The sequence below is a fragment of the Eschscholzia californica genome, unplaced genomic scaffold, assembly GCF_041429995.1.
Source record: "Eschscholzia californica isolate CP2 unplaced genomic scaffold, dmEscCali1.0.p SCAF_3, whole genome shotgun sequence".
In the NCBI taxonomy this organism is placed as follows: domain Eukaryota; kingdom Viridiplantae; phylum Streptophyta; class Magnoliopsida; order Ranunculales; family Papaveraceae; genus Eschscholzia; species Eschscholzia californica.
The window spans coordinates 26826306-26854104 of record NW_028238420.1 but is presented as its reverse complement, the minus strand read 5'-3'; the positions used below and the strand labels follow the sequence as shown (position 1 = coordinate 26854104).

The window sequence follows — 27799 nt, the reverse complement described above, 5'->3', positions numbered from 1 at the left end:
GAGGTCAATCCGCTGACTTCTTGATCGATCAAAACAACCAATATTTAGCTCAATAATTTCTCATGTCTTGTTTGTATTTTATGATGTAAGTTTTTTTTCCCTAAAAGTCCAATAATGTCTAAAAGAAGTATAATGTTAGCATATATATATATATTTACATATATACTAGGCATAACCCATGCCTTCTGCACGAACAACTTCATTGTGATTCAAATTTTGAGTCGGTAAAAAAGAAGAAAATTTGAATGAGAAAGTGATCAATTTATTTATAATTAACAAATGATGTTAATCCACAAATATTTGCGTTTTATTATATAGATACATATAGAGATCCCTACGACTTACCTCCCCGTTTCAAATTGAAGTGAAGTGAGAAGAACCAACAATGAAAACAAACTACATAAGTAAAAAAATGGACAATGACAGTAGGTATGGTATTTAAGTTTGAACGGACAAATAACTTTCACATTGAAATATCAAAAACTAATAAATATTCAGATGTAACAACCATCAAATTCACACATAGTTTTCCTTTTTATGTTGTGAATAACTTGCCACAATATAAACTCAAGACTACCTGAAGAGCAATCAGTTAATATGTTTATCCATCATTGAAACTAAAATCCAAAAAGATATTCCATTCCATCGGGAGGAGACCCAAATTATAGAGATCATAGAACACTTATGTTTCTTCTTATTCTTATATTAATCTTCTTCTTCTTCTTCTTCTTCTTCTTCTTCTTCTTCTTCTTCTTCGTCATCATCATCATCATCACCATTCAGCAACAGCAACGCGTTTGAACTTCTAAGCAGTAAGTATATTTTAAGAGTGATACTAGAGTGAGGAATCGACTGACTTTATTATGTGAAGAAATCAGATAAGAGACAAATGAACTTCAATAACAGATAAAGTTAAAAATTTGGATTCGATAAATAATCGGAGGACTTTTATTGCATAATCTGTTTATTAAGGTTAGTCACAAACGATAAAATTCAAGTAAAGGAAATGCTTTGATTTTGCATGCAGAATCGATTCCTTATTGTATCATATAGAAATAAATCTTAAATAGAAACCTTCCTTGAAATACCAAAGACTGAAGCAAGAAGAGACGACTGCACAATAATGATCGTGGATGTCTAGTTATGTCACCCCAATAGAACTTTGAGAAACAATATCGATGAACAATCATCCAAAGAGCAAGGAAAAGCTAATTGAACAACGAAACCCATAATTCATACTCATTACTGATAACATTTGAGATTCCAGCCACGCCCCCAAATAAATTTATTATAAGCAATGTACGTAGTTGGTGGGATGAGCAATGTAGTTGGTGGAATGAGCAAAGTTGTGCACTTGAATGTATATAACTAAAAGAAATGCCTCATAATTCCCTACCTTTGACATCATAGTGAAGTTGGTACCAGCATAAGTCAATACCTTCATGAACCGTCGAAGACTGCAAACAGATGAGAAGAAACACCATTAATAACTCAAAATTGTTCATTTTTTCATCCATCTCATTTTTATGATACCCATAGCCAACATACATATGAAGAGTGATAAATCATAAGCTAGCAATGTTACTTAACTAAAAAAAAGAAAAACAAAAGTTATAATACTTTAGATTCTGATTTGGCGAGACTGAAGGAAAGCGGTAAAAACATGGAACACTTGGTTGATGTCATATGTCAAGAGTGATAAAGTTGCCTTTGGTAGACAGATAAGTGGTAAGGTACAAGAAGCGAACGAGGCAGTTGAAATTCATTTGTATATGGAGGCATTTATATGAGAGAATATCTCGAGCCATTAAGTCCATCCACAAACTGTTCAGAGAGGATCATTTACGCTCAAGAAAATATCAATAGAACCAAGTGTCCGTCGGATGACTTGGTGCAGGTGATAAGAAAGATTGATACTGACAGATAACAAAAAGATAGGTCCGCAACGATTACAATAAAGATCTCCCTCCATACAAATGCTTCTTAAAACCTGTCAAATATATTCAATTAGGAACAACATAAACCAAAGCAACATAGTATAAGTAGAGAATGATATGATGAAATGAAAGGACAACAAAAATTGAAGTTTAAATATATGTCCTAAATATTTGTAAGCTATAACTCTTAACAATCCGCTTAAGGATAAGTTTGCAAATGAAATTCCATTTGAAGGTTAAATTGCAAATAAAATTATATATTACTCATACTTGAAATAACCATATCTTAACATGTCTAATATTGATATTAATGCAAATCAAAGGGAAGATAACAAAAGGGCACCATATCAATCTGCCATTTTTCTTGCTTATCAACGTCTTCATGTTCTTCCCTAATTTTTTTTTTGTTAATCAATAGTATAAACAAATTAAATTACAGACATCAATGAAAATCTAGTTAATAAAGATTGAAGAAGACACAAACTAAGAGCATTGAGAATATCAGGTCTGTTTAAAATCGTTGCTCTTGAAAAAGATCAATGTTTAAGATGAATGGTTATAGAAAGTTAGGAAAAACTATATTTGATTTCTGGAATCTTCTTCCTTGGGCATAAATAGGTTGAGTAGATAATTTCTAAGATGATGAGATAAAGGATATAAAATGTTTTTCTTTGGCTCAGAAACCCTACTTGAAACCTCTCTAGATAATAGAATCATTACAAATATTTACAACAAACAAAATTTATATAATGTAAAACCCAGAGAGATCAGGAGAGCTAGAAAGTACTGTTCAGATTTCCCAATGACATGAACTCAAACTTATTGGTGAAATATGTACTTGAAAATAAAACACATTACAGAGAGACGGAGAACAGGAGATATATTTTTACGAAGAGAGAGACAGTTAAGTTTGTGCTGATTTTCTTGTCAAGAAACATATAATGGAAGAAGACAGAAAATTAAAGAAAGGACAGAGGAAGGGTTTTCATGGCCAAATCAAGAGGGATGGGTTAGGATGCACATGAGACTCAAAGGTTGAGAGGGTGTATTAGTTTTGTCCTAGTCAACCTGTATTTATTTTGTCCCAGTCAGCAGAAACCCATTATGTGTTATTATCACCCACACAACGTTCAACTTTAGAAGATTTGTCAAGATAAATCTCGTATTCATTTTGAAGGGGATTGAAGGATTTAGATGTTGGTTTTATCATACCGTTAGAAATAAAATATAGGTACCCACATTCAATGTTATCATACAATTAGTCGACTACCGCATTAAAGTAAGTTATATGGATTTGGTCTCCTTTGAAATCAACAATGTCAAAGGAAAAGACTTTCTCAGGGTCTTTCGCATTTGTGTTATTCTTGATCTCACTCTTTAAAGTGACTCTCGCTTTAATTGTGTAGTGGCCTTTGTAAGGATTATGTGCCTTAATGGATATTTCTGTTCCAAGATTTGAAATCATAGCTACACTCATTCTGTATTTCATTTCACAAAGCGATCGTGAGTGTTTATGCTACATGAATAAATGATAAGACATTGGTGACAACACAATGTACATTGGCTTTTACAGTAAACAAATATGGTGGCAACAAAGGAAATACGGGTTCTGATATGAAACTAAAATTATGCAGAAGAACAAGCAACAGAACGCAAGAATATAGCAGAACGACTATTAAAAATCTATATGTTACTACAAAAAGATCTTTAATTTATTATATGTCCTACCAAGTAAGAGATTACTGAAACAATTCATAAAACAATTACTCAATTAAGTTGCAATTGCCAAAAACAACCTTATTTAATCAAGCGTTCAAGATTAAACCATTGTAGTTGCTAAATTGAGGATGCTAATATGAGGAAAGCGGTAAGATCAAGAAGAAGGCACAATTTATTGGGAATAACCAACATATATTCTCTGCATTAAAGAAAATCAATCACGTAGTAACACTCACTTTTGAAAGAAAAATGGTAACAAACATATCAGGTCACTTAGACGATTTATCAAACAGTTGTTAAGCAGTCTTTACAAGAAAGAAAGATTAGAAATGGGAGAAGAAAATGAGAAATAGATTACCCTAATATGCAGAAATATCAGCAAATATAAATTCTTCAGAATAGTGGAGAAGAATTGGGGAACTTCGAAGCTAGGATCCAATTTATATAGTCGACGACGATCAACATAAACGAATTGAATTGAAGGAATGTTGATTCTTATATTTTTATAACGGTTGTCATTGATGTGGTTTCTTAATGTGCAATTATAGAGGAAGAGAAATGTGGTATGGAAGATGGACGGAAGAAGAATGAATTGGATATTAAAATATGCAACTGTTTTGAAGTTAGAGGGACTTGTGGTTGGTTGTGTAATGGAGGATGAAAGAAAAAAGATGAAATGGAGAAGACGGACAGAGAAGACGAACATGCTTAATGGGTTGTTCTTAAAGCGCCACTTTATATTACTTGTATCGAACTAAGCAAAGTAGGGAGAGCGCCTGGAATAATTTGGCCAAGTAAGCAAGGAGATTGTCCCAATAAACATGAGAATGAATTAATTTTGTCCTGGTCAGCTGCATTAATTTTGTCTTAATCAGCACTAACCCATTCTGTTTTGTTATATACTAGGTATAACCCGTGCCCATGGGGCACGGGCAGTTTGTTGTGCTAATTCACAAAAAGCATGGTAAATTCTACAAAAAAATAATAGAATTTAGCCAAAGAGTCAAAAATGTAAGCATCAAAATTTTACTAAAAAATAAAATAGCAGAATAACTATTTCAAATATAAAAAATCTAAAAGGAGATTTAAATACCTTGACATTATCATACTCATATCCTTTTATAATTTGTTGGAAGTAACTTAAATCCTGTAAACCTATAATTTTAAGTAAACTATTAACAGACGTGAAAAATGATATGAAGTTAAAGAATAACGTAAATTGCAGAATAGGACAAAAACAAAATTGTCAAACACTTCTAAATCGATTCAACTTTTAGGAGAGAAGAGCATACGTAGAGAAAGAGATGCGGGAAGTGGAATCCAAGAGACTTAGATTTTGATAATTGTTTAAATGAATTACCACAAAAAAAAAAAGAAATATATTGACCCAAGGTATTGTAAACATTCCACCCAAAACACAAGACTTGTAGCCTCACAAAAAAATAACGAAATTTGTCTTCTTACGCGTATTCCTCTTCTTCGATGAAAAAAAATCACTGTAAAATATGTATGGATTTTCAAGCATCTTTGCCAAGTTTAACCTCCCATATCCACCTGCAAAAAGAAGAACGAAAACTTGTAACTTAATGAAATATAATTCGAATATAAATGAATCCTTAGATTTGAAATCTGAAATATACGAAATTCGTACAAAACATGTTTCAGAATCTGATTTACACTTCAAACTAAAAACATTTAAGTACATATATTTATTAAAATTTAGAGAAATTCCAAGAAGCCTATACAAAACACAGGTTGATGATAAATTTTATTATATTCATGAAAATATGTGTGGATCCTAAGTGCAGTAATAACTTGATTTATAGCGATTAATAACTGAATCTTGTAACTACCATGATAATGTCAATTCTTCTTGTAATTTATGTTTAAATAATTAACGGTAGTCGAAAATAACAAAGTTGAGATCTTGGAGAAGTACCCAAAGGTGGGTGAACTGAATATCTCTGAACTGTTAATATGAAAATTGCAGTGTTTAAGGTAACTAACCTTGATTTGATGCTGGACCCAAAGAAGAAATGAGAGTGTTCAAATATAACCTTACTACATGGGAAAATTCACGAAACATCAATCAAAATATGTATATTTTTCAGTAATAGAAACATAAGGTTAAAATGACAGAATAACAGACCTGTAGTCTTAGTTTTCATACCATAGTTACCAGCAGAGTACCATTTGAATTAAAAACAAATGTGGATGAATCAGTAAAATAACAACATTATTGGCATCTGTGCATTCCTGTTTTTCCGCAAACTATTAGAGTGGAAATTGATTAGTTATTAACTGAAAAAAAACTAACCTTAATTGAATCATGGGAGGAGCACTTCCAATAGGGCAAGACGTTCTTATGGAGATCCTGTTAGATTCCAAGAAATACAACACATATGTTAGGTTAGTATACCTACATTCAAATTTTTACAAATAAGAACCTATTGTTATGGAAACATATGAAAAACAAAACTTTTATTTGTCAAACCAATGTGTGTCAGTGAGCAAATCAATGCCGACTATTGAAGCAAACAAAACTTGAATTGTTAGTCAGCATCAATCACCAATGGACGGGCGATGAACTCATTGCTTTTGTTCTTTCCTCTTCAATTTTTTTTTGTGCTTCACATTGAGTCTTTGGTGTTAAATCTATGAAGAAAATGGCATCAACATATAATTATGTGATGTATATGTTTAAATTAAATCCGGAGGTCGCTTTTGCCTTCGCAACTATAAATTTTTCATAGTTATTGATCTTGAAAACAACACTAAAAAGACTGAGTTTGAAAATTTATTTTCAATAGATAAAGTTGAAACTTGTTACAGAAATAAAAAACAATGGATGATTGGGTTAGATGAATAGTGAAATTCATAAAAGAGAAACTCCGCGAGTACGTGTAAGCAAATGTAACCTTCTTGAATTTGTGTTTCAAAGTGGTGAAGATTTATAAAATTTATGGTCGAACTTTAGAAAAAAAGAAACTTTGCAGAAATGAATAAATCAATAACGAAACAAAATTGATCGATTAGATTAAGAAAACTTACATGGAAGATCCCACAGCGTCATACGCTTTATAATCAAATTCACCAATAGCTCTTGCATGGAAAATACTACGAAGAACTTTTTTAGAAAGTGGGTTATTAGGTTTCCATCAATTGTATGAAATCTAATAGTATGTACTGATAAACCCATTTGATAATTTCCAAAAACCTTTTCCATTTATACCAATTGGAAACGTTTTCCAGCACCTCTTAATTTGGAAATAAACCAATTTCTGGGAAAATTCAAAGGTGCTGGATATAAATCAAAGCCAACACAGCTTGATATCATAGTATTCCAAGGTGCTTCATTTTTCACAGATAATTGATCGAACACGTAAGTGACAACTTCTACATAACAAAGTTCATATTGATTAAATTCCAACAATAATGGGACAATAAATTTGATTAAATTCCAACAAAAATAGAACAATAAGAGATTGAGATGCAAAACTGCATTACCACAAATTAGACGAACAAATAATGAGATGAAAAACTACATATCTGAAATCGGACTGAACTGATAGAGAGGAAATATTCAAACCTGCAAATAAAGAGATGAAGATGAAATCTATTATGAATAAGAAAGGGTGGAAGATTCAAGAAAGAACCTGCAAATGAGGTTGAACCTACTTATCTCACCCGGATCTAATTCCTGCACCGAATTTCCATATGTTAGTTACAAAAACGAATGTTCATAAAATTGTGATTTTGCACAACTAACAAGTGGAAAAATTAAACAGAGAGTAATTAACGAAACCGATCAGAAAAGTTGTAGAGGATCTTTACTTCTCTCTTTGAGACTGTTTAAAAACTGTCCAGGTCGAAGACCAATTTTGGTCAAATGAACTAATATTTGTTTTTCTTCATCCTTCAATCTGGCTACGTAAGAATGACCAACTAATGATTCTGATAACTCATGATTATGTTCTCCACAATGCACCTTAACCTTCAATTTTTCTCCTACCATACAAACTCCTTTCAGTTTAAATGGACATCCACATTTTCTTGTCCCACTTTCTCTTCTTCTCGTAAGGTATTTATTTTCAAGTTGCTGTGCCTTTTTCTTATGGTCCATGTAAACACCACCTCTCTCACATCCTAATTCTAATCTTGCAGTCCTTCCTTGCACTTGTTTTCTTGACTTAGAAATCACAATGACGGACATATTTTTCCTTCCTACCTCTTGACACCACTCAATTAGCGCTTCACGTGAGTCAAATACCTACAATAAATCAAGAACCCACTAAATTGTTTTTTCGTTTTATCCTTATATCAATTTAAGGACCTGTGATATATGACTATGCAAGAAACAATACCTGGTCCGTATGAAAACATTTTCTCAAGTCTACTTTCGCTGAGAAGGAGAGAGGTTCTTCCACATGATTAAGAAGAGTGTTATCCACATTTTCTTGCTCAAGAGGATTACCTGCCTCAAGATTATCCTCAGATATCTGCTCTATGTTCTCAAATGTGAAACTGTAATCTATCCAAAATAACAAACTTGAAGTTTTAGGATAAAAAAACTTGAGTAAAAGAATATGCTACATGAAAGGAACAATTGAATAAATCAGATAATACTGTAACAATTTTGAAACCATAATGTCATCACCATTCTATATATGTTGTGGGAAATTTTTCACAAATATTGGAATAAGGAAGAGAAATCAATTACCCATTTTCACCAATAGAATTCTTACCCAAACTCGAAAATGAGGGATACTTTCATGTAACCTAACCAAGAGTCTAATTCTTACCCAAACTCGAAAGATTTTAATTATCGCCCCCACATTATCACTCGATTGTTAAACAGAACCAGGAATATATATATATATATATATATATATATATATATAGAGAGAGAGAGAGAGAGAGAACTTGAATTACCAGAAACATCATCAAGACGGGTCTCTTTTCATCAGGGATAAGGTGTTGAACCTCGATAGACATTGAATTCCAGTCGACGGATTCCAATTGAATTCCATCTTGATGATGGAAGAATAAAACCCATTTGAGAAAGAGAGAGAGCCAACCAATAAGAGAGATAATCTGATTATCATAAACTTGCCAAGTTCTTGTCTCTTACGAAGAGGGAGATGGTATAACTGGTGTCGATTTTGCTGTTGCAAAGATGACGGGATTTAGAATCAATTGGAGTAAAAGGAAGAGGTGCGTAACGATGTAGAGGAAGAGATAGGGCAGAGGAAGGGGTTTTGTCTTTTGGATGGCTAATTCAACACGGAGGGTTGAGATTCATTTGAGACTCAAAAGGCTTGGGATATGAATAGGGTGTATTAACTTTGTCCATGTCAGATTTGCATTTATTTTGTCCTAGTCATCAAAAACCCTCTCTGTTTTGTTATATAGATATATAATATATATATATATATAATTTCCTTATAAACATTGACATCTTTTCAACCTAAATGTAGCAACCTTGATTTACCATGTAACTGCCTTGAGCTACACGGTCTCTATAATAACGGCAAGTTATTAATGTTAGAAAAATTCAACATATGTGGGTTCACATATGTAAAGGTGTGTTTATGGATGAGCCCATGGGTATAAGGCCCAAAATAATGTTCAAAAGGGTTTAGGGTTCAATCTTCCAAAAAAATGCGTTTGTAGTCTTTTTGCACTTTGGACCCTAAAAACCTTTACTATATAATAAACATTTCCGTCCGTGTCCCCAACAGATTTCACGCTAATTTAAAATTGAGATCGGACCAAATTTGAAACAACAACATTCTAGCGTGATTTTGGGGGAATTAAATAGGAAAAACGAATATTTTTCAAAACAGATTTTCTCTCTCATCCTTTCAGATTTTGAAACCAAATAGAATCTCCCTCTTTCCGAATCAGATCAAGGACCAAATTTTTCTGGGATCAAATTAGCGTGATTTGTGTGTTAATATACAAAACGTATATATCACTTTCTCTCACTTAACTCTCAGATTTGGAAAGAGTATATTTTTTTTAAATCAATTAGCGTGATTTGGGGGTTAATATTCAAAACGTATATATAACTTTCTCTCACTTAACTTTCAGATTTGAAAAGAGTATATTTTCTGGGATCAATTTAGCGTGATTTGGGGGTTAATATACAAAACGTATATATCACTTTCTCTCACTTAACTTTCAGATTTGGAAAGAGTATATTTTTCTCGGAACATTACATCAGCATTTGTTTTCGTTGTTACTTATACATAACCATACATCGATACAAATTATGAAACAAGTTCGTAAATTATGTGTTACTTATGACGAGAAAACCATCATTTGTCATGTATACAACGTAATTTATCAAATGCATATGTGTCATGTTCAATAAATTACACATAATTTCTTTTAAATTACACATCGTTTACATTCTTTTGTAAAAAAACGTACAAAATCTTCTCTGGTTCAAAAATGGTGCCCATCCATGTACTCTCCATTTGTAGTCTTGAACAGAACAAACAACAGTTACACGTTTTAAATCATTTTGTGATGAATTTGAAATCATGCCCTGTGTTTATACTATATTGTCGAAGAGCATATCGAAATGCTTTTGCACCACCAGACCAACTTCAGTTAATATGTTGTCCCACCCATCAAATTTTAGTTTTGTGGTCTTACTTAATTGGATAATTCTGTAGAAACTTCCATAAGTAACAACAAAACTACAATAAGAAAAACATATACATTTGTCAACAAAACATATAATTTACTAGAAACGACATGTATAATGGAGTAAATTATACATGTTGTTTGTTAAACTTCATAATGTGTTGCGAGACAAACATAACTATAGTTTGAATCACAAGACCACTGTTATGTGAAAAAATATGTATGATGTGGAATAAATTACATATCGTTTTTGGAACATTACACAATATTTATATTCTGTTACAGTATAATTGTACGAAATCTTCAGTGGTTCAAATGTGTAAAGCGCAATAAAACACATATAGTGTTTGCACAATACACATTGTTTACAAAACAATTTTACGGAATCTTCTCTGGTGCAAACGTGTGATGTTTAATCATTGCACATACTTTCATGTAAATTACACATCATTTACAATCTGTTACAAAAACAATGTACAAAAATTTCTCTAGTTTAGTAATGGTACGTTAACCAGATCTGATATCGAGAAATTTTCAAAAAATCAACATCTGTAACCAAAATATAATGAGGACTAATTTAATACATGCAGACAAACATAACATAATCGAAGTTAATGAATTAGAATTTTTGGATCTAACATTAATATCATAAATCTGTTATGAATATCTTAGAGAGGGAAAATCATAAATAAAGATGAATATTTGAAAAGATGATACAGAGATGAAAACGATGATGATGAAACTCGTAAGTATCTTTAAAGATGAAGATGAAAAACAGTGCAATATTAAATCTGTTACTTTAACTTGAGAAGCAGTAGTAGATCTTAACAATCATACAAACCGAGTCTTCGACTATGGAAATCCTAATATACGATGGAGGTTTCAGCTGCTCTAATGAATATGAAGCAGATTTCGAGACTCAAAATGGAGGTTGATTAAATGATTCGGTTTTAGAGAGAGAAAAGTAACAGGTACCATTTTGAAGAATAATGAAGATAATGGTTGTTGTTAATAGAATCGTGATTGGAGAGAGAAGGTGAGAGATACAAATGGAAAACGGATATTTAGGGAATTTGAAGGAAAATCAGTTTTTGTTTATATGGAAGGTTAGTTTAGGTATTATGATTTAATATGAATTCTACGGATTTGTGTTTTCTCTAGAGATGGATACAAATGGACTAGATATCCATTTACATTAATATTTTGGTTTACAAACTCATTTTAGGATTAGAGAGAACTAAAAGTGTGTTTAAAGGTAGATTTTTTGACCATAAGCCCAAACATTTTTTATGGATATCCTAAAGTATGGTCAAGTCATATGGTAATCTAATACGACTTATTATTGACCTATGGTATCAAAGTGTCATGAAGTAAATGTAAAGAGACTATTAGGTGATTTCTAGTTTGACGAGGAGCCAAATTAAAAATAAAGGAAATAATTCAAATCTGAAAGTTAATCAATCATAAACTAATATACTCTTTTCAAATCTGATGGAAACTTTAGGTGGCCAATATGTGGACAATCGTTTTTCTTATATTGACAACTATTTTATACGGACAATCAAATAAATTATTTGTTTTATATGAACACCAATTTTTAAGGGGACAACTCTCTATTATTTTCACTCAAGTCTTCTTAGAATTAGATGTATTATTTTAACTCCTCCCTCTTCATAAACCCTAAGTTTTTTTTGGTTGAAAGCCATAAACCCTAAGTTAGTTTGGTCTTCTTCTTCCTCCTACTTCATCTTCATCACCAACACCCATATCTCTAGAGAGAGAAAATTTAAGAGAAGCATTGGTGATAATGGCATCAAACAAAGGGAAGGGAATTGTTGAAGAATCTTTCCAAAGAGAAAGATAAGATCTAAGAACCCTAAAACTTTTAAAATTTAGAAACCAAAAATCTCAAAACCCTAGAATCTTTTTTTTTTTTGTTTTACAAACAAATAGCTCTCCCCTTATGTTCATGTTCAATCAACCCAACCTTATGGAGTAGTACTTTCCAGAACTGTATTTGAGTTTCTCGTTAATAGAATTCAAACACACCAAATTATATGAATACCTAAACAACTTGATACTTATCCAATCATAAAAATGTTTAGATTAACCTTTCTTCTTATGGGCCACATCTTTTTTCCTAACCTCCACGTTTATCAATTCAATTTTTTTACTCCAACTTTACTTGTTTCCTCCCCCGTTACGTCTATCCTCAAACCTGTCTTTGTGTTTTTCTTCTCGAATTCGTTTCCGTTTTCTTGTATCGATTTACAGCTAAATAATCTTCTTCTTAATCCCTCTTTCTCTCTCTACAAACTCTCTCTCTATATATCCCGTACCATATTTGAGTTTTTCAGTACTTTTAACAAGACTGAGAAGAAGAAGAAAAAAAAGAAGAAGATGATGATGAAGAAGAAGACAAACTTAGATTTTCTATTTTTAACTATTATTTGTGTGAATGATCCACAAGTTGTTAACTATTAATATTTAAGACTTTATGAAGTTGTCCTCTTATTAAATCAAGGTCAACTAAGTCAAGCATAGTTGACTACCACCGGGCCCAAAAATAGTTGTCCATATAAGAAAAACGGTTGTCCACATATTGGTCACCAAACTTTATTCGATGGAAACCCATTCATCGGAGACTTTATTCGATGTGTGGTTATGTATCAAAGAAGCCCAAATTGGGCAATCCAATGTGATGGAAACTTTATTCGATGTCAAACATTTTAGACAACGTAAGAAAGGGTCGGAAATAATCCAAACTCAGAACTAAAACCTTAAAAAGGGGGTTAAAAAAAAATCTTAAAAAGGCCACTAATAACTTTACAACTAGGGGTGCCAATGGGTACCCATTTACTCGAAACCGAACCGGAACTGTTTATGTCGGTTCTGGATCTTTATTTTGATATCCGATAAGAATTTAATACCCGACGGGTATTACCCGATTGGAACCGATAAGATTTCAATACCTATTGGGTATATCCGACGGCTACCCGATGGGTACCCGATACCTGACTTTAATACGTAATTAGTTGATTTTTTCACAAATTTTAAGGTCCTAATTACTTATTACATGATAAATATTTTCTAATCGTGTCGTTGAGTTTCTCACTTAACATAACATTCTTAATTGGTAATCAAATTATATTCAATAACAAATTTTATAGCAACTTATAATATACAATAATGGGATTTGTTATAAAATTTTAATAACTCATTCGCGTATCTTTTATTAAATAGGTTTCACAAAAAATATCTGAGTTTTTGAATGAAGTATAACCTTCCTAATTAGTGTTAAAAGTGATTAAATAAGAAGTCATAAAAAGAATTGATAAATATCCGAAATCCGACGGATACCCGCAATTTTTATAGGTTCCGGTTCTGGATCCTTAAATTATGGAACCGGACACGGAACCGTTAGGATCCTTAACTGTAATTTTTAATAGGTTCCGATTCTGGGTAGTGAGATACCCGAACCAGAACCGACCCGTTGACACCCCTATTTACAACATTAATTTAATTTAGAAAACTTCACTCACCCCTAAAACTGTCCTAGTTTCCGACTAAATGCCAATTTTTTTTTTTTGTTGTTGAAAGTTGTAATATATTAAATCGAAATCAGAGTTCTATTACAATACAATTTACAAAGAAAATAAGGAACATGTTTCCAAACCTTCGATCTGTTTTTCTTTCTTGCCCATTTTGCCAGTTTGTCCGCTGCTTGATTGAACTTTCTACTTGTATGAGAGAATTTCACTGTTTGTAGTCTCTTCTTTATTTCCTGGATTCTTTTAATATGTGTGAGGGATTTCCATTGAATGTTATTCTTTCCTTTCTGAAGGTATTTGATGATATTTATGTTGTCACTTTCGATAATGATTTTTTTGTATTCATTAGATTCAGCCCATTGTATTCCTTTGAGGATCGCAATAGCTTCCCCTTCCTCTGCGTTCCTACTCCTGGCGGTGGAAGCTATTGCTTCGATCATCTTAGATTCATTATCATGTACTAGGATACTAATTCCAGTGATACTTTGGGTATTTATGAAAGATGCATCCACATTTATTTTTACAAAGTGCATTTCAGGTGGAATCCATTTTCCGTTTTCTATTTTGGGATTTGATTCGTCCACTGAAGGGATTTGTGGGAATGACGATATAATGGTGATCATCGTGTCTATTTTGTTGATTTCGTGTTGAAAGCAATGGTCACATCTAAATTTCCATATGTTCCACATAATTGTAGCATAGTGTATTTTATTAATCGTGTACGCGTTCTGGTTCTTTCACTCCCAAGAGAAAATCCACTCGCGTATCGATGTAATATTTTCAGAAATAATATTAAAGTAGAACCAGATGTTTTTTGCCATGGGGCAGTGCAGGATAGCATGTTCTATAGATTCTATCTCATTACAATTTGGGCAGATTCTATTGTTATCTATATATTTTCCGATTCTGTCCCTGACTGGGAGAGCTTGAGTACAAATTTTCCATAGAAACACTTTGACCCTGGGCACCACTGGGATGGACCAGAGAAAGTTCCAATTAGGGGATTGGGGTTGGGGAGTGTTCCTACTAATACAAAGGTGTTGATACATCGATTTGACACTAAATTTACCAGATTTGGTAAGAGACCATTTCCTTTGATCGTCACTATCTGATGATATAGGGATCGCTAAGATTAGGTTTTTAGTCTCATTATCAAACTCATTGTTCAAAATGGTTTCATTCCATGTACACTGGTCTATCAGTTGAGATACCTTATGAAGGTTAGAGTTATGGTTATGCGGGAGGGATGGGAGCGTTGGGATCCAATTATCAGACCAGATATTTATACTTTTTCCATTGTGCACTTCCCAAATCGTGTAATTACCTATTATGCTTAGGTATTTATTAATGTTCTTCCAAATCCAAGAATGATTTGGTTTCGCTGGTCCTGGGTTATCTGTCTTCTCAAAATACTTAGCTTTCAAGAACTTTACCCAAACCGACTCCGGTTCCGATTTGATTCTCCAAGCTAATTTACTCAACATGGCTTGGTTGTCCAGCTCTGGGGAGTGGATTCCCAGCCCCCCCATTTGTTTGGGGAGGCATATCGCCGACCACGATTTCGTACATATGCCCTTAGACTTACCCCACCAGAACGACTTTTGCAAAGTCGTAATGCTTTTGCATATGCCCTTGGGAAGGGCGAAGCATTGCATTTGGTATCGGGGTACGGCCGCTGCAATAGTCGAGATGACTATTGTGCGGCCCGCTTGAGAAAGAAAACTATGATTCCATTTATCTAGTTTCATTTTTATTTTCTGGAGGATGTCATTAAAGATTTGTTTTTTGTTAGCACCTATAAATAATTGTGTTCCTAGGTATTTTTCCGACGTAGAAGCGTATTTTACTTTAAGTGTTCGCATTATCATACGTTTGAATTTAGGGTGGGAGTTTTTGGAGTAGAAAATATTGGATTTTGCATAGTTAATCATTTGGCCGGATGCTAAGCAGAAGGTATTGAGGATTGTCTTAAGAGTGTGGATATTGTCTAGAGAGTTACGGCCAAAAATGATGCAATTGTCAGCAAAAAGCAGATGAGAGATGGAGAGATTGGGGTTTTTCGTGGGGAAGCCTATGAAATTATTCCTATCCTGTTCTTCCTTAAGGAGACGACTAAGTCCCTCCATCGCTAAAGTGAACAGAAACGGGGATAGAGGGTCTCCTTGTCTAACTCCTCTAGTGGGGTTGAAGATGGGGCCCGAACGACCATTGATTAGAACCGCCATTGAGGATGTGGTAATGCATTGGGTAATCATATTGATCCAATGTTCCGAATAACCCAGTCTAGACAAGATGTCTGTGAGGAAACTCCATTCTATTCTATCGAAAGCTTTGGACATGTCTAACTTGAGCCCAAAGTATCCCGTGGCTCCTTTCATGGTTTTGAGAGAGTGGATGATTTCCTGTCCCATAATGATATTATCGGATATTTGTCTTCCGGGGACATAAGCAGCCTGGAAAGGAGAGATGATATTGTGGAGTGAGTGTTTAAATCTATTAGCCAAAATTTTCGTGATAATCTTATAGGTTGTGTTTAACAGGCTAATCGGTCTATAGTCTGACGGCGACTGGGGTGTCGTGGTTTTTGGGATGAGGCAAATGTGCGTATGATTAGTTGTTTCTGGGAGGATCGCCTTCTCAAAGAATTCTTGCATAAGTCTGTAAATGTTGGGGCTGACTGTATCCCAATTAGTTTGGAAGAAATAGGGTGGGTATCCGTCGGGACCCGGGGCCGCTTCCTTTTTGAGATTATTTATGGCCCCGTTAATTTCTTCCTGATCGGGAATTCTGTTGAGCTCTAGGTTTTGTTCAGGCGTGATTGTTTGCTGGAAAAGATTCAGAATAGTGTGTTTATCACTTTGGCCTTGAGTAGTGCTAATATTAAGTAGGTGTGAGGTACAAATAGCTTGAATATCTTCTAGGCCTTCTTGCCAATCACCATTGGCATCTTTTATGGCTGTAATTTTGTTATTTCTATTTCGTTGTATGGCTTGGGAGTGGAAGTATTTTGTGTTTTTGTCTCCTGCATTGAGAAAGTTATTCCTAGATTTTTCTTTCCACAGGGATTCTTGAAGCCTATATAGTTCTTCTAGTTGATTGTTTAGACTGGTGTAAGCTGATTTTGTACTGGCGTTATTAAGTTGTGTTATTAGTTCTTTAATGTTATTGTCTATATTACCGAATACTGTTTTATTCCAATTCGTTAGCTGTCTGCTGAGTTTTTTGAGGTTGACTTGAATGTTCTGATGATTAGTCCATTTGTCTGCGATGAACTTATGACAATCAGGGTGGGACATCCAAGTACGGATGAACTTGAAGGGTTTAGGTTTATTCCCGCTTAAGTCTGTGTCTGCGAGTAGGATGGGTAGATGGTCAGATCCTACCGAATCCAAGTGGGATACACAGGATTGTTTAAATTTCTCTAACCATGGAAGGTTGGCGAGGGCTCTATCTAATCTCTCTTGAATGAAGTTTTCTCCAAATTGTCTGTTATTCCACGTATAGGGGAACCCTTTAAATCCCATGTCTGTTAAGTTAAGGTTATTTATGTACGATTGAATGTTGTGGGTGTTAGAATTCGAAATCGACTTACCCCCTTCTTTATCTTAGGCGTCCAGGATGACATTAAGGTCACCTAAGACTATACGGGGTATCTCTTTTTGAGTGTTAATATTATTTAAAATTTTCCAAGGTTTAAGTTTGTTTTTTTGATAAGGGCTACCGTAAAAACCGGTAATATTATATTCTGGGCTTGTATTGCTATTATAGATTTCAGTGTGGATCATGTTATTATCCGAGTATAGGATTTTAAGGTTGAGGGAGTGTGTCCAAAACATCACTAGACCCCCTGCTTTATTAGTGGGCTCCACAAAGAAGTGGTCATATTGTTTGTTAATTTTGATGTATTTTTTGATGTTATTAGATTTTGTTTTTGTTTCTGAAAGGAAGATAATGTCCGGATTGTGCCTGTTGATCAGGCTCATGAGGTGTTTGCGGGTACTAAAGTTAGTGATGCCTCTAACGTTCCAGCTAAGCACTGTAGGTCCTACTTTATTTATCATCTTGGACTAATTTGCAGCGGCTCTGCTCGTGTACTAGGTAAGTAGCTATAGGCCTTAATTCGATGGCCACGAACAAAAGTTATTCCTGGAGGTATAGAAGTGGGTGTATAGGGGGAAGGTCGAGGCTAGCTATGTCAGAGGTGCTCCCAAATCTCGAAATTCAAGGCCTCTGAATTTTAACCATACAGGGGAAATTAAAAAGGCGCTCGAGGCAGAGGTGCCTAAAAATAAAATGAGGGGGTCTCTGTTTTCTAAGGCTTCTAAGACTAGCAGAATCGACCCTAATGTGTCTGCTGGTCTAAGTCCTAAGATGTGGAGAAGCTAGTCTAAAATTTACAGACACCCCCTAAGCATAAAGCTTGGTTGTCTAAAGGCGCCACTCGCTGGTGTTACACTAGATTAAGGAAGGAAGATCTAGGTAAGTTCTAATGATAGAGTCTAGTCTGTTAATAATACCCTGAAGAAGGAGTGACCGTAACTGTAAACCCCTAAAGGTTATATCACTTACCACAGACGCTAAGAACTATTAATACTATCAACCCACAAGAGATATTAACTACTGAATAATTCAACAGTTGTTAAGCATAAGAATACTTAATTAAAGTTCTTACTATTACTGCTACTGATTAACTAAATACCAAGATGTAAACTACAGTATTTTAAACTAAACAAGATTCAAAATAAACTTGCGACTGTTCTAGCAGTCCTATCAACAAAAGCTGTTCTAACAACTTATAATCTCTATCTCAGTAAGTTGATAGAGATGATCTAAACACACATAAAACTAAAGATATTGAACCTAACTGAAAACTATTAAACCTACTACAAAGTAAAGATAATTATCCAACAACACAAGATGATATTATAACCGAACCAAGACTTAGGACTACTCATGCTCCCCTTCATTCCTGTTTTCCTTGATTTGCCTTTGGGATTCCAAGCGTTGCACTTCAAAGACCTTCCTAAAATGCTCTTCCTGACTGTCAACAGACTCTGGAGGAGGAATGTACCAACTAGGAGGTCCATAGCCAGTAAAGAAAGAAGAACCAGAAGATTGACTTGAGTTCCAACCATGAAGAAAGCCAGAGAAATGTGGGCTCCTCCCCAAACTTTGCTCTTTGAATTTCTTACTCATATATTGATGATGATCATCAATTTCTATTTTAACATCCATAAGCTTTTCGAGGTCCTTCCTTTTCCCTTTCTGTTTGAAAATTTCATGAGGGGGGATAGGGTTGGATGGGACCACGTGTGGAGGAACCACAGTTAAAGCCCAGTTCTCGGCCGGACCATGAGCTATGAAGTTAACTTCCATTGGGACAGCAGAATCATGATCATGAGAAGGAAGGCAAGGATTGATAGGGTGCTCCACAATCCTACACTTATGACAGATGGCCTTTGGGAACTTGAGATAACTAAAATTGATTGGCTTACCTCCATCCGAGAAGACTGAGTTGAGAGTGGCTAGGAGGGGTGTTCTCACATCATACATAAATTGGATACGTAAGCTTGTGTTTGTTACCTTACTGAAGTTTCGAGGTTGGATTTGTAGAATCCAACCCATGCACGAAAAGATGATGTCTAGATCATGGCGGTTCTGGATTGACGAGGTTAAGCCTGAGAGACTACACCACATAGGTTCTAGCATGAGCTCTGGAACCTCTCCATGAAAAGGAAGGTCTACTTCCTGCATGACAACTAAATAGCCTCTAATGACCCATGGTCGACCTTGATTTATCTTGTTCAGTGCTATTAGATTTCTTGGTTTGATCATGAAGTGGTTAGGGCCGGTAGATGAGGATATGATTCGACTTTCTCTTAGGAATCTGGATTGAGCTGATAGATGTTTCCTAATAAAGCCTATACCGTAATCATATTGACAACATAATCGAGCTAGAAATCCTGTCGATATGACTGGGAGTTGCTTGATCTCGGCTGGTTTGGGGTAGTTGATGGTTAACTTTCCATAGTCGGAAAGGCTAAGCTGGATCGACATCAGCTGTGAAAGCTCTTCTGGATTTACTTGAGGGTTTGACGACATTAGAGAGAGAAGGAGAACCAGGAGGATTAGAAGAAGTTTTCTAACTTGAAAAAGGTTGGACATAACTTCTTATAAATGGAAGAGAAGAAGACTTTTAGGCTTCTGCATGTTAAGGCTGCTCCCACGTGTACACTTATCTCTCCAAGTCGATCCTTCTTCCCAGAAAAACCGACCAGAAAGTTACCACTTGGAAGTAAGTGGGAGCCGAACCAGAGAGGGAAGGCCTAGCGTCGTACAAACCTCGGAATCCGGCGCATGCGTGAGGGTTGATGAGTAGTCCGTCTTGGTTATCGATTTAGTTATTTCCCATGCAGATTAGACTAATTAAATATGGACAGATGTAAATAAGGTTGATAGATATACTTATCTGGTTGCTTGATCTTCTTTGGTGCTTCTTCCCGAGAAGGAAGTCGGCTAGATTTGCTGATTGTCCCTGAATCCTTCCTTGGGATACTCTTGCCTGTTCTTAGTGCTTCTTGATTATGCTTCTCGATTTTGTAGCCTCCTCTTCTTGGTGTTAATTCCTCTGGGTATTGCTTGATGGCGTGCAAGTCTTAATGAGATTTAATGGTTGAAGATTTGTGGAGTGGGAATCTTTTAGCTTTAGTTGTTAGTGTTCTTGATCATGGTGTTGGTTGCTGTTAGGGTTACTGAAAGGAGAGATTGAGAGATCGCCGGCTGACGTCAGCCCAGACTCTCTCTCTCCTCAAAAAAACCCTTTAACCTCCCACCTGAAATGAAATTGAATGCTTGTGTTTGTTCAAAGCCTCCAATATTACCATTTACTAAATGCCAATTGCCAATATGAAAAAGTTAGACTTAAAGGTTTCAACAAAAAAGAAAAAGTGTATGTGTGATTGACTTTAAGTGGCTTAATTTATTTAAGAAATTTGACTTTCTTTTAAATGAAGTTTTTTGCAGTTTTGATTTTAAAGCTAAATGTACTTAATTTTATATATACACTAATTTTATTTAACTAGACTAGTGCTACCCCACCTGAACAAAAACTCCATCACACTTCAACCACCACAAATCCACAATCAACACCAATTTACCTCCGCCACCACCATCATACCACCACTACTATCATACCTTTGGCACCGCACGTCGACCATCCTATCTCTACCACCACCACCATACATCCTCCACCGTCATCGTACCTCCACCACCATCATCTCGTTTCAACCAACACTACCACCACCAATACTATCACCTCCATACCTTCACCACCACCATCATATCTCCACCCCACCACAACTACCATATATCCACCACCATATCTCTATCACTACACCCACTATACCTCCAAGATTCCAACAGCTGTAGCACTTCTATCACCGAACAACCCCATCATCATCTCTATCTCTGCCACAATAGTCATCGTTAAAACAATAATACTTCTATCTGACTATCTTTATTGCAAAATGACCTTTAAAAACGTCATTAGTATGTAAGACTTGGTTCAATCTTGCTACTTCGACATCTAATTGCTACTTCTAAGACTCTAAGTAAAAAATTTAAACTAGTGGCAGCAAAAGTAAAAAATGAAATTGAAATTGGAAAGTGTGTTTGAAGTTCATAGTAAAAAGTTTTCAACCCAATGAGATTTGGTCAGTGGGTGTGGGCTGGTACCCACCCCTACACATACTTTTTTTTTAATGAAGAACCCCTATACATCATACTTGATACTCCAACGTTAAAATGGTGGCCCGACCCCTCAACGTTACAGTTGAAAAGAGGCTTGACCAGTACTTATATTCCTATAATAGCAATTCAGAGATAAGTTCGAAAGTCCACACAATTTATGGCTCAAGATGCCCAATTAGATTAATCTGTTACAGTCTCAGTTGTTTGTTTGGGTCTTTCTTCTAGTTTGTTCTGTTCTTATTTCAGTTTCAGTCTCGTTGTTAGTTGGATGTACTTAGTGTCTTTGTTAGTTAGATAGCTGCATGGTGGACTAGGTGTAGTTTCAGCTTTTGTTTTTTGTTAGCAGCTATTGTTCTTGATGTTATGTTTTGTTAATGAACTGTTTCCTTGTCTCTTTGTAATTAGTGTCTTTCTTTTTAGTGTTCTTATTTGCTTTTAGCGTTGGGGTTATCTGTGTTTAGTGCTTCCTTTCCCCTCTCCTCTCTCGGTAGTGTTCTTATTTCAGGCAGTAGCAGGTTAATCTCGAGCTAGACGATCTCTTGCTGGTGGTGCCTCCAGACTCTATTCTGGTCGCCAGGGTATTGGGCCCATCTCGGGGCTGGGTCGAGGGCTGCCCCTAGTCACACTCTGGGCTGCATAGGGATGGACTGCCCCTCTATTCTGAGTTGGAACGTTAGAGGCGCATCCTCTTTCATTACTCGCAAGAATCTTCTTTCTATCATCAACCACAAAAACCCGGACATCATTTTTATTTCGGAAACCAAGAACAAACCTACTAATATGAACAAATTAATTCCCCTAAGCAAACACTATTCCAAATTTTATGTGGATCCGATCAATAAAGTCGGTGGACTCGCTTTATACTGGAAACATCACATCAATATCAATATAACCTATGCGGACAAAAATATCATACACTTTGAATTAAACAACAACCTAAACAGGACCGCCCTCCAGGTCACTGGATTCTACGGATCACCTTACAACAAGGAAAAACTTAAGCCATGGAAAAATGTGCTGAACATCCACATTAACAATGAACTGCCGTGGATCTTGCTTGGCGATCTTAATTGTATTTTGGATCCGACAGACAAAAGTGGGGGCTTAACAGGCTCAAACTCCAACTCAAGCAGAATCATCGACATTATAAATGAGCTTGGCCTATCGGACATGGGCTTTCAGGGCCACCCTTTCACCTGGTGCAATAAACAGTACGGAGAAAATCTTATCCAGGAAAGGCTAGATAGGGCTTTGGCGAATCACCACTGGCTGAGTCTTTACCCTAACACTGGAATCTCTCATCTAGAAGCAGCTGGGTCAGATCATCTCCCGATCTTTCTCAACAACATTACGAAGCATCAGAATAATCCTAAACCCTTCAAATTCATCAGGACGTGGATGTCACATCCAGAGTGCTTTGGATTCATTAGAGAGAGCTGGGATAAAATCAAACACCACAAAGGTCAGCACAGCATTCAGAGGGACCTTAAAAAACTCAGTAGAAACCTTACTCTCTGGAACAAGCAGGTCTTTGGTAATATAGAAAACAGGATAAAGCATATCACGACAAACATCCTTAACGCCAAGAACAAAGACGAATATAATAGAATGAGTATAGAACTGGAAAACTTATATAATCAACAGGAGAGTATATGGAAGGAAAAATCGCGAAACAACTTCATCAAGTTAGGAGACAAGAACACAAAATATTTTCACTCTCAAGCCATACAACATAACAGAAATAATAAGATCAACGCCATCAAGGATAGTAATGGGGATTGGAAGGAAGACATTAAAGATATTCAGGATATTTTCACCTCTCATCTTCAGCGCATCAGTACCACCAACAACCCAAGCATAGAGCCTGACACTCTGAACCTATTTTCGCCCACTATCACGGAAGAACAAAACCATACTCTTACGGCCATCCCTTCTAATGCAGAGATCGACTGGGCTATCAATCATCTGAAAAAAGAAGCGGCGCCAGGTCCAGATGGTTACCCCCCGCACTTTTATCAGGCTAACTGGGATACCATAAACTCAGATATCTATGGGATGGTTAAGGAATTCTTCTCTTCAGCGATCCTCCCCCAAGATATTAACCATACCCACATCTGTCTTATTCCCAAAACGGCGACACCGCAAACTCCGACAGATTATCGACCTATAAGTTTACTCAATACTACCTATAAGGTTATCACTAAACTGCTGGCAGATAGATTTAAGCAGACTCTAAACCTGGTCATTTCCCCCTTCCAGGCGGCTTACGTCCCAGGCAGACAGATTACGGATAACATCATCATGGGACAAGAGATCATCCATTCCTACAAGCAAATCACAGGTGCAACGGGCTACTTTGGGCTTAAGCTAGATATGTCCAAAGCGTTCGACAGAATAGAATGGACTTATATACTTAGCATTATGAGGAAGTTAGGCTACAATGAGCACTGGATTAAAATGATCCAAATATGCATAACCACTTCCTCCATGGCAGTGCTGGTCAATGGTAGACCCGGGTCAACTTTTCACCCAACGAGAGGTATCAGACAAGGAGACCCACTGTCTCCTTTCTTATTCGCATTGGCGATGGAAGGTCTCAGCCGGAAGCTCATGGATAACAGTAACCGTCATAATCAGGACAACTTCATATGCTTTCACACCAATCACCTAGACATGGAGATCTCTCACCTCCTCTTTGCTGATGACTGCATCATCTTTGGTAAGAACTCTATAGAAAATGTTCATATTCTTAAAAATATTTTGCAGAAATTTAGCGCATCTTCTGGCCAAATGATCAACTACGCCAAATCTAACATTTTCTACTCGAAGAATTCTCACCCGAAGTTCAAACGTATGATCATGAGAGCGCTTAAAGTGCAATATGCCTCTACATCGGAAAAATATCTGGGGTCGCAACTTTTCATAGGACCGCAAAAAACAACGGTGTTTAAAGACATCTTGGATAAAATTAAAAAGAAACTCAATAAATGGAACCACAACTTCCTCTCGCTAGCTGGTCGCACGGTAGTTATTTCTACCATAGCGGCGGCTGTACCCCGATATCAGATGCAGTGCTTCGCTATTCCAAAAGGGATTTGCAAAAGCATCAAGGCCGCTCAGCGGGATTTCTGGTGGGGTAAATCAAAAGGTATACGTACTAAGGCTTGGGCTGATATTTGCGCTCCTAAGAAGGAAGGGGGACTGGGCATTCACTTGCCAGAACTTGATAACACAGCGCTTCTTGCCAAAATGGCTTGGAGGCTTAGGAATAATCCGGATGCTATCTGGGCTAAACTTCTCAAAAGCAAATACTATCCGAACAAAGATTCTCCAGGCCCGGCCAAAGCTCATCACTCATGGACCTGGAAAAACATAAGGAAGCATTTCGATACTGTTGCAGAGCTAGCCATCTGGGAAGTGCATACAGGTACGGATATTAATATTTGGACGGATAAATGGATCCCGGAAATAGAAACTAATGTTGTGAATAATAACAATTCCAGTCTAACTAAAGTATCACAGCTCATTAACAACAACCACTGGGATCTAGACATCCTTAAGGAAAACTTTGATGAAAATACTCAGAACCTCATAAAAACAATACCAGTTGAACCGGACGGTAAAGATCAATTAAAGTGGCAACTTTCTAAATCGGGGAAATTTACAGTGTCGTCTATGTACCTGCACCTTAGCGCTAGGAATAGTGAACAGAGCTCCAATCCCAAGAACTGGAAATTCATATGGTCTTTACCGGTGATTCCTCGCATTCAGTTTTTCATCTGGAAAACGTGTAACAAGGCTCTCCCGGTCAAAGCCAGAATAGGGAAATATATAGATAAGATAGAAAGCTGCCCGAACTGTAGCGAAATTGAAACCATTGAACATGCCCTTCTTCACTACGCCTTAGCGAGAAATATTTGGTTCCACTACAACATCATTACCGAAAACATTGCCTCCATAGTTGACTGGATATTCTCGTGGGAAGAACAGCCGGAACTATGTTATACTAGTAACAATATACATTACGCGACAATTCTATGGACCCTGTGGAAAACGAGATGTGACCACTGCTTTCAGCATGAAATTAACGACATCCCGAAAATTATCCAAATGATTCAAAATTACCCGAACACAGGAAAACCCTCTAAACAGAAGAAAGGCAACAGCAGTGAAAAGTGGCAACCGCCGGAACATAATGCCATCAAGATTAATGTCGACGCATCCTTTCTCAACATCTCTTCCACGGTCGGCCTCAGCCTTATAGCTCATGACAGTGGGGCTAAATTCATTGAAGCACAAATCAAGTCTTCTAGAGCAAGGAATAGTGAAGAAGGAGAAGCTCAGGCAATCCTTTTGGGAATGGAATGGGCAGCAGAAAAGCTTTATAGCTCGGTCATCATTGAAAGTGACAATGCCAACCTAATACATCATCTACATAATAGTCGGCACTCTATAAATTGGCAATCGAAGATCCACATCAAGAAGATCAAAGAGAAATGCAATGAATTCAATGCAATCCAATTTCATCATGTTAATAGGGCAGCCAACGTGCATGCTGACAAGTTGGCAAAATGGTCTAGAAAGCATAATCTGTCTAAAAGTTGGCATCATATCCCTTATTTTCTTTTACAGTTGTATTGTAAGAACTCCTTGCTTCATTAATGTTATTGTTCTTCAACAAAAAAAAAAGATGCCCAATTAACAAACGAACCCCTCAAAATTTCTCTTTTGTGGGCGCCCATAGTATTAATGTTGGGCGCCTATAAAGCTACCTAAATTAGATTGACCTTTCTTTACTTTTCCAAACATCTCAATAATCTATCTTTTAGGGTCCGTTTGATAGCATGAAAATGTGAGTAAGAAAATTGTTTTTTCGATAAAATTAAATTTCTTCTGTTTGATTGGCCGCTTTGAGTAAGAAAACCGATTTCTTGAGAAAAGAAAGTGGGCAAATCTTCTATTTTTTTCCTACTTACAACATGAGAATTCGTTTTCTTTCCCACCCTCTTGATTTTTACGCTCTCTCTCCTCCCCTCGATCTCGTACTCTCTCGACTCAAACACCCCCTCTCTGGTCTCTCCCCTTAGTTTGTTCACCCCTTTCTAAAATTCTAGGGTTTCGCGAGGATTTAAGTATGGAAATTGATGATGGGAAAGATGATGAAATGGAGGTGGAGGACGACGACGAAGATGATGCAGCAATTGGAGATCTGATTTTAATGGTTTTAGGGGTATTGAAGCAAGGAGATTTCGAGGAGAAGAGGTCTTCCAAACTAACCCAAGTTGATTAGAGGTTTTAGTTTTGAATGACTGAAATGAGTTTGATGTGGCTGGTATGCTGTACTAAAAAGAAGCACCATCTCTGTTTTGTTTACTAATTTTTCTGTAATAAAATTTGAAGATTTAAGTTATGATAATATCTTGTTACGTTTCTACCCCAAACCCTTGGATTTTGGGGAAAATTTTCTTTACTTCTTCATTCTCTCCTTACTGCAACTAAAGAATGAGTTAGTGTAAGCATAAAAGCCAGCTTAAGATGAGATTTTGGAGAAGATGGTTTTTGAAGAAGATGGGTTTTTGGAGAAGATGGGTATATCAGAACTGAATTCAGTATCTCTTAGGATTATAGGGTTTTGAGGAGATGGTTTTTTTTTTTGTTGAAGAAGAGAAGATGGTTTTTAGGGTTAGATTTCCTGATACACAACTACACAAGGGACATTAGGGTTCTTGGAGAAGATGGTAACAATTTTTAAAGGCACCTCTAAGAGTCCATACTATTATGGGTTGGATGACCCAAAAAACAAGGCTATTTAAATTATTTTCTAGAGGCACTTCCCATTTCTCACAACTCTATCAAACAGTTAAAAACATCATTTCTTACCCAAGGAAGTTGACTTTCTCACCCATTAGAAAAAGTTAGATTTTCTTACTCACACATTCTCGCGTAACAAACGGACCCTTAGTAAATTTAGTGATTCATCTCTAATATATTAGAAAAATGTAGAGTAATTAAAAGGTTAAATCTTGTTTGACTCCTAATTTCTGGTCAACTAGTTGTTTTGCTCTCCACAAAACTGGATATCAAAATGGAAGTCGAGAACACATGTGGAAGCCAAAATGAATTGCCCAATTGACACGAAGAAATGCTTGGAAACTATAAGAAACTTCGGACAAACCATAAGAAGAAATC

General features: G+C 36.0%; 2 protein-coding genes and 1 pseudogene across 5 annotated transcripts; 1 reads left to right on the top strand and 2 right to left on the bottom strand.

Moving 5' to 3' along the window:
- Positions 1-1062: 1062 nt before the first annotated feature.
- On the bottom strand, positions 1063-3414 carry LOC147549263 (putative cellulose synthase A catalytic subunit 6 [UDP-forming]; annotated as a pseudogene).
- Positions 3415-5973: 2559 nt separating this feature from the next.
- On the bottom strand, positions 5974-8948 carry LOC147549262 (uncharacterized). Of its 4 annotated transcripts, XM_086664916.1 has the most exons (5): positions 8589-8948; positions 8402-8447; positions 8021-8180; positions 7313-7356; positions 5974-7245 (listed from the first exon to the last, which is right to left on the bottom strand). In XM_086664916.1, exons 2-5 carry the CDS (start codon positions 8428-8430, stop codon positions 7170-7172), a joined length of 309 nt encoding a protein of 102 aa, XP_086521042.1. In that variant the 5' UTR covers positions 8431-8447; positions 8589-8948; the 3' UTR covers positions 5974-7169. The 4 variants fall into 4 exon arrangements, 1 of the variants encoding a protein (XP_086521042.1); XR_015236595.1 differs by lacking the exon at positions 8402-8447 and having other exon boundaries at positions 5974-7356; positions 8021-8187; XR_015236597.1 differs by lacking the exon at positions 8402-8447 and having other exon boundaries at positions 5974-7356.
- Positions 8949-22780: 13832 nt separating this feature from the next.
- Positions 22781-26900, top strand: LOC147549261 (uncharacterized). Its single transcript, XM_086668269.1, has 2 exons — positions 22781-26210; positions 26725-26900. Exons 1-2 carry the CDS (start codon positions 22781-22783, stop codon positions 26898-26900), a joined length of 3606 nt encoding a protein of 1201 aa, XP_086524395.1.
- Positions 26901-27799: the final 899 nt, after the last annotated feature.

Coding starts and splice junctions, on each gene's coding strand:
- LOC147549261 (XM_086668269.1), top strand. CDS start 22,781: ATGGGCTTTCAGGGCCACCCTTTCACCTGGTGCAATAAACAGTACGGA. Junction 26,211..26,724: donor AAAGCATAATCTGTCTAAAA/GTTGGCATCATA, acceptor CTAAAATTCTAG/GGTTTCGCGAGGATTTAAGT.
- LOC147549262 (XM_086664916.1), bottom strand. CDS start 8,430: ATGAAAGTATCCCTCATTTTCGAGTTTGG. Junction 8,181..8,401: donor TCCCTCATTTTCGAGTTTGG/GTAAGAATTCTA, acceptor GATAGATTACAG/TTTCACATTTGAGAACATAG. Junction 7,357..8,020: donor AATGTTTTCATACGGACCAG/GTATTGTTTCTT, acceptor AATTCGGTGCAG/GAATTAGATCCGGGTGAGAT.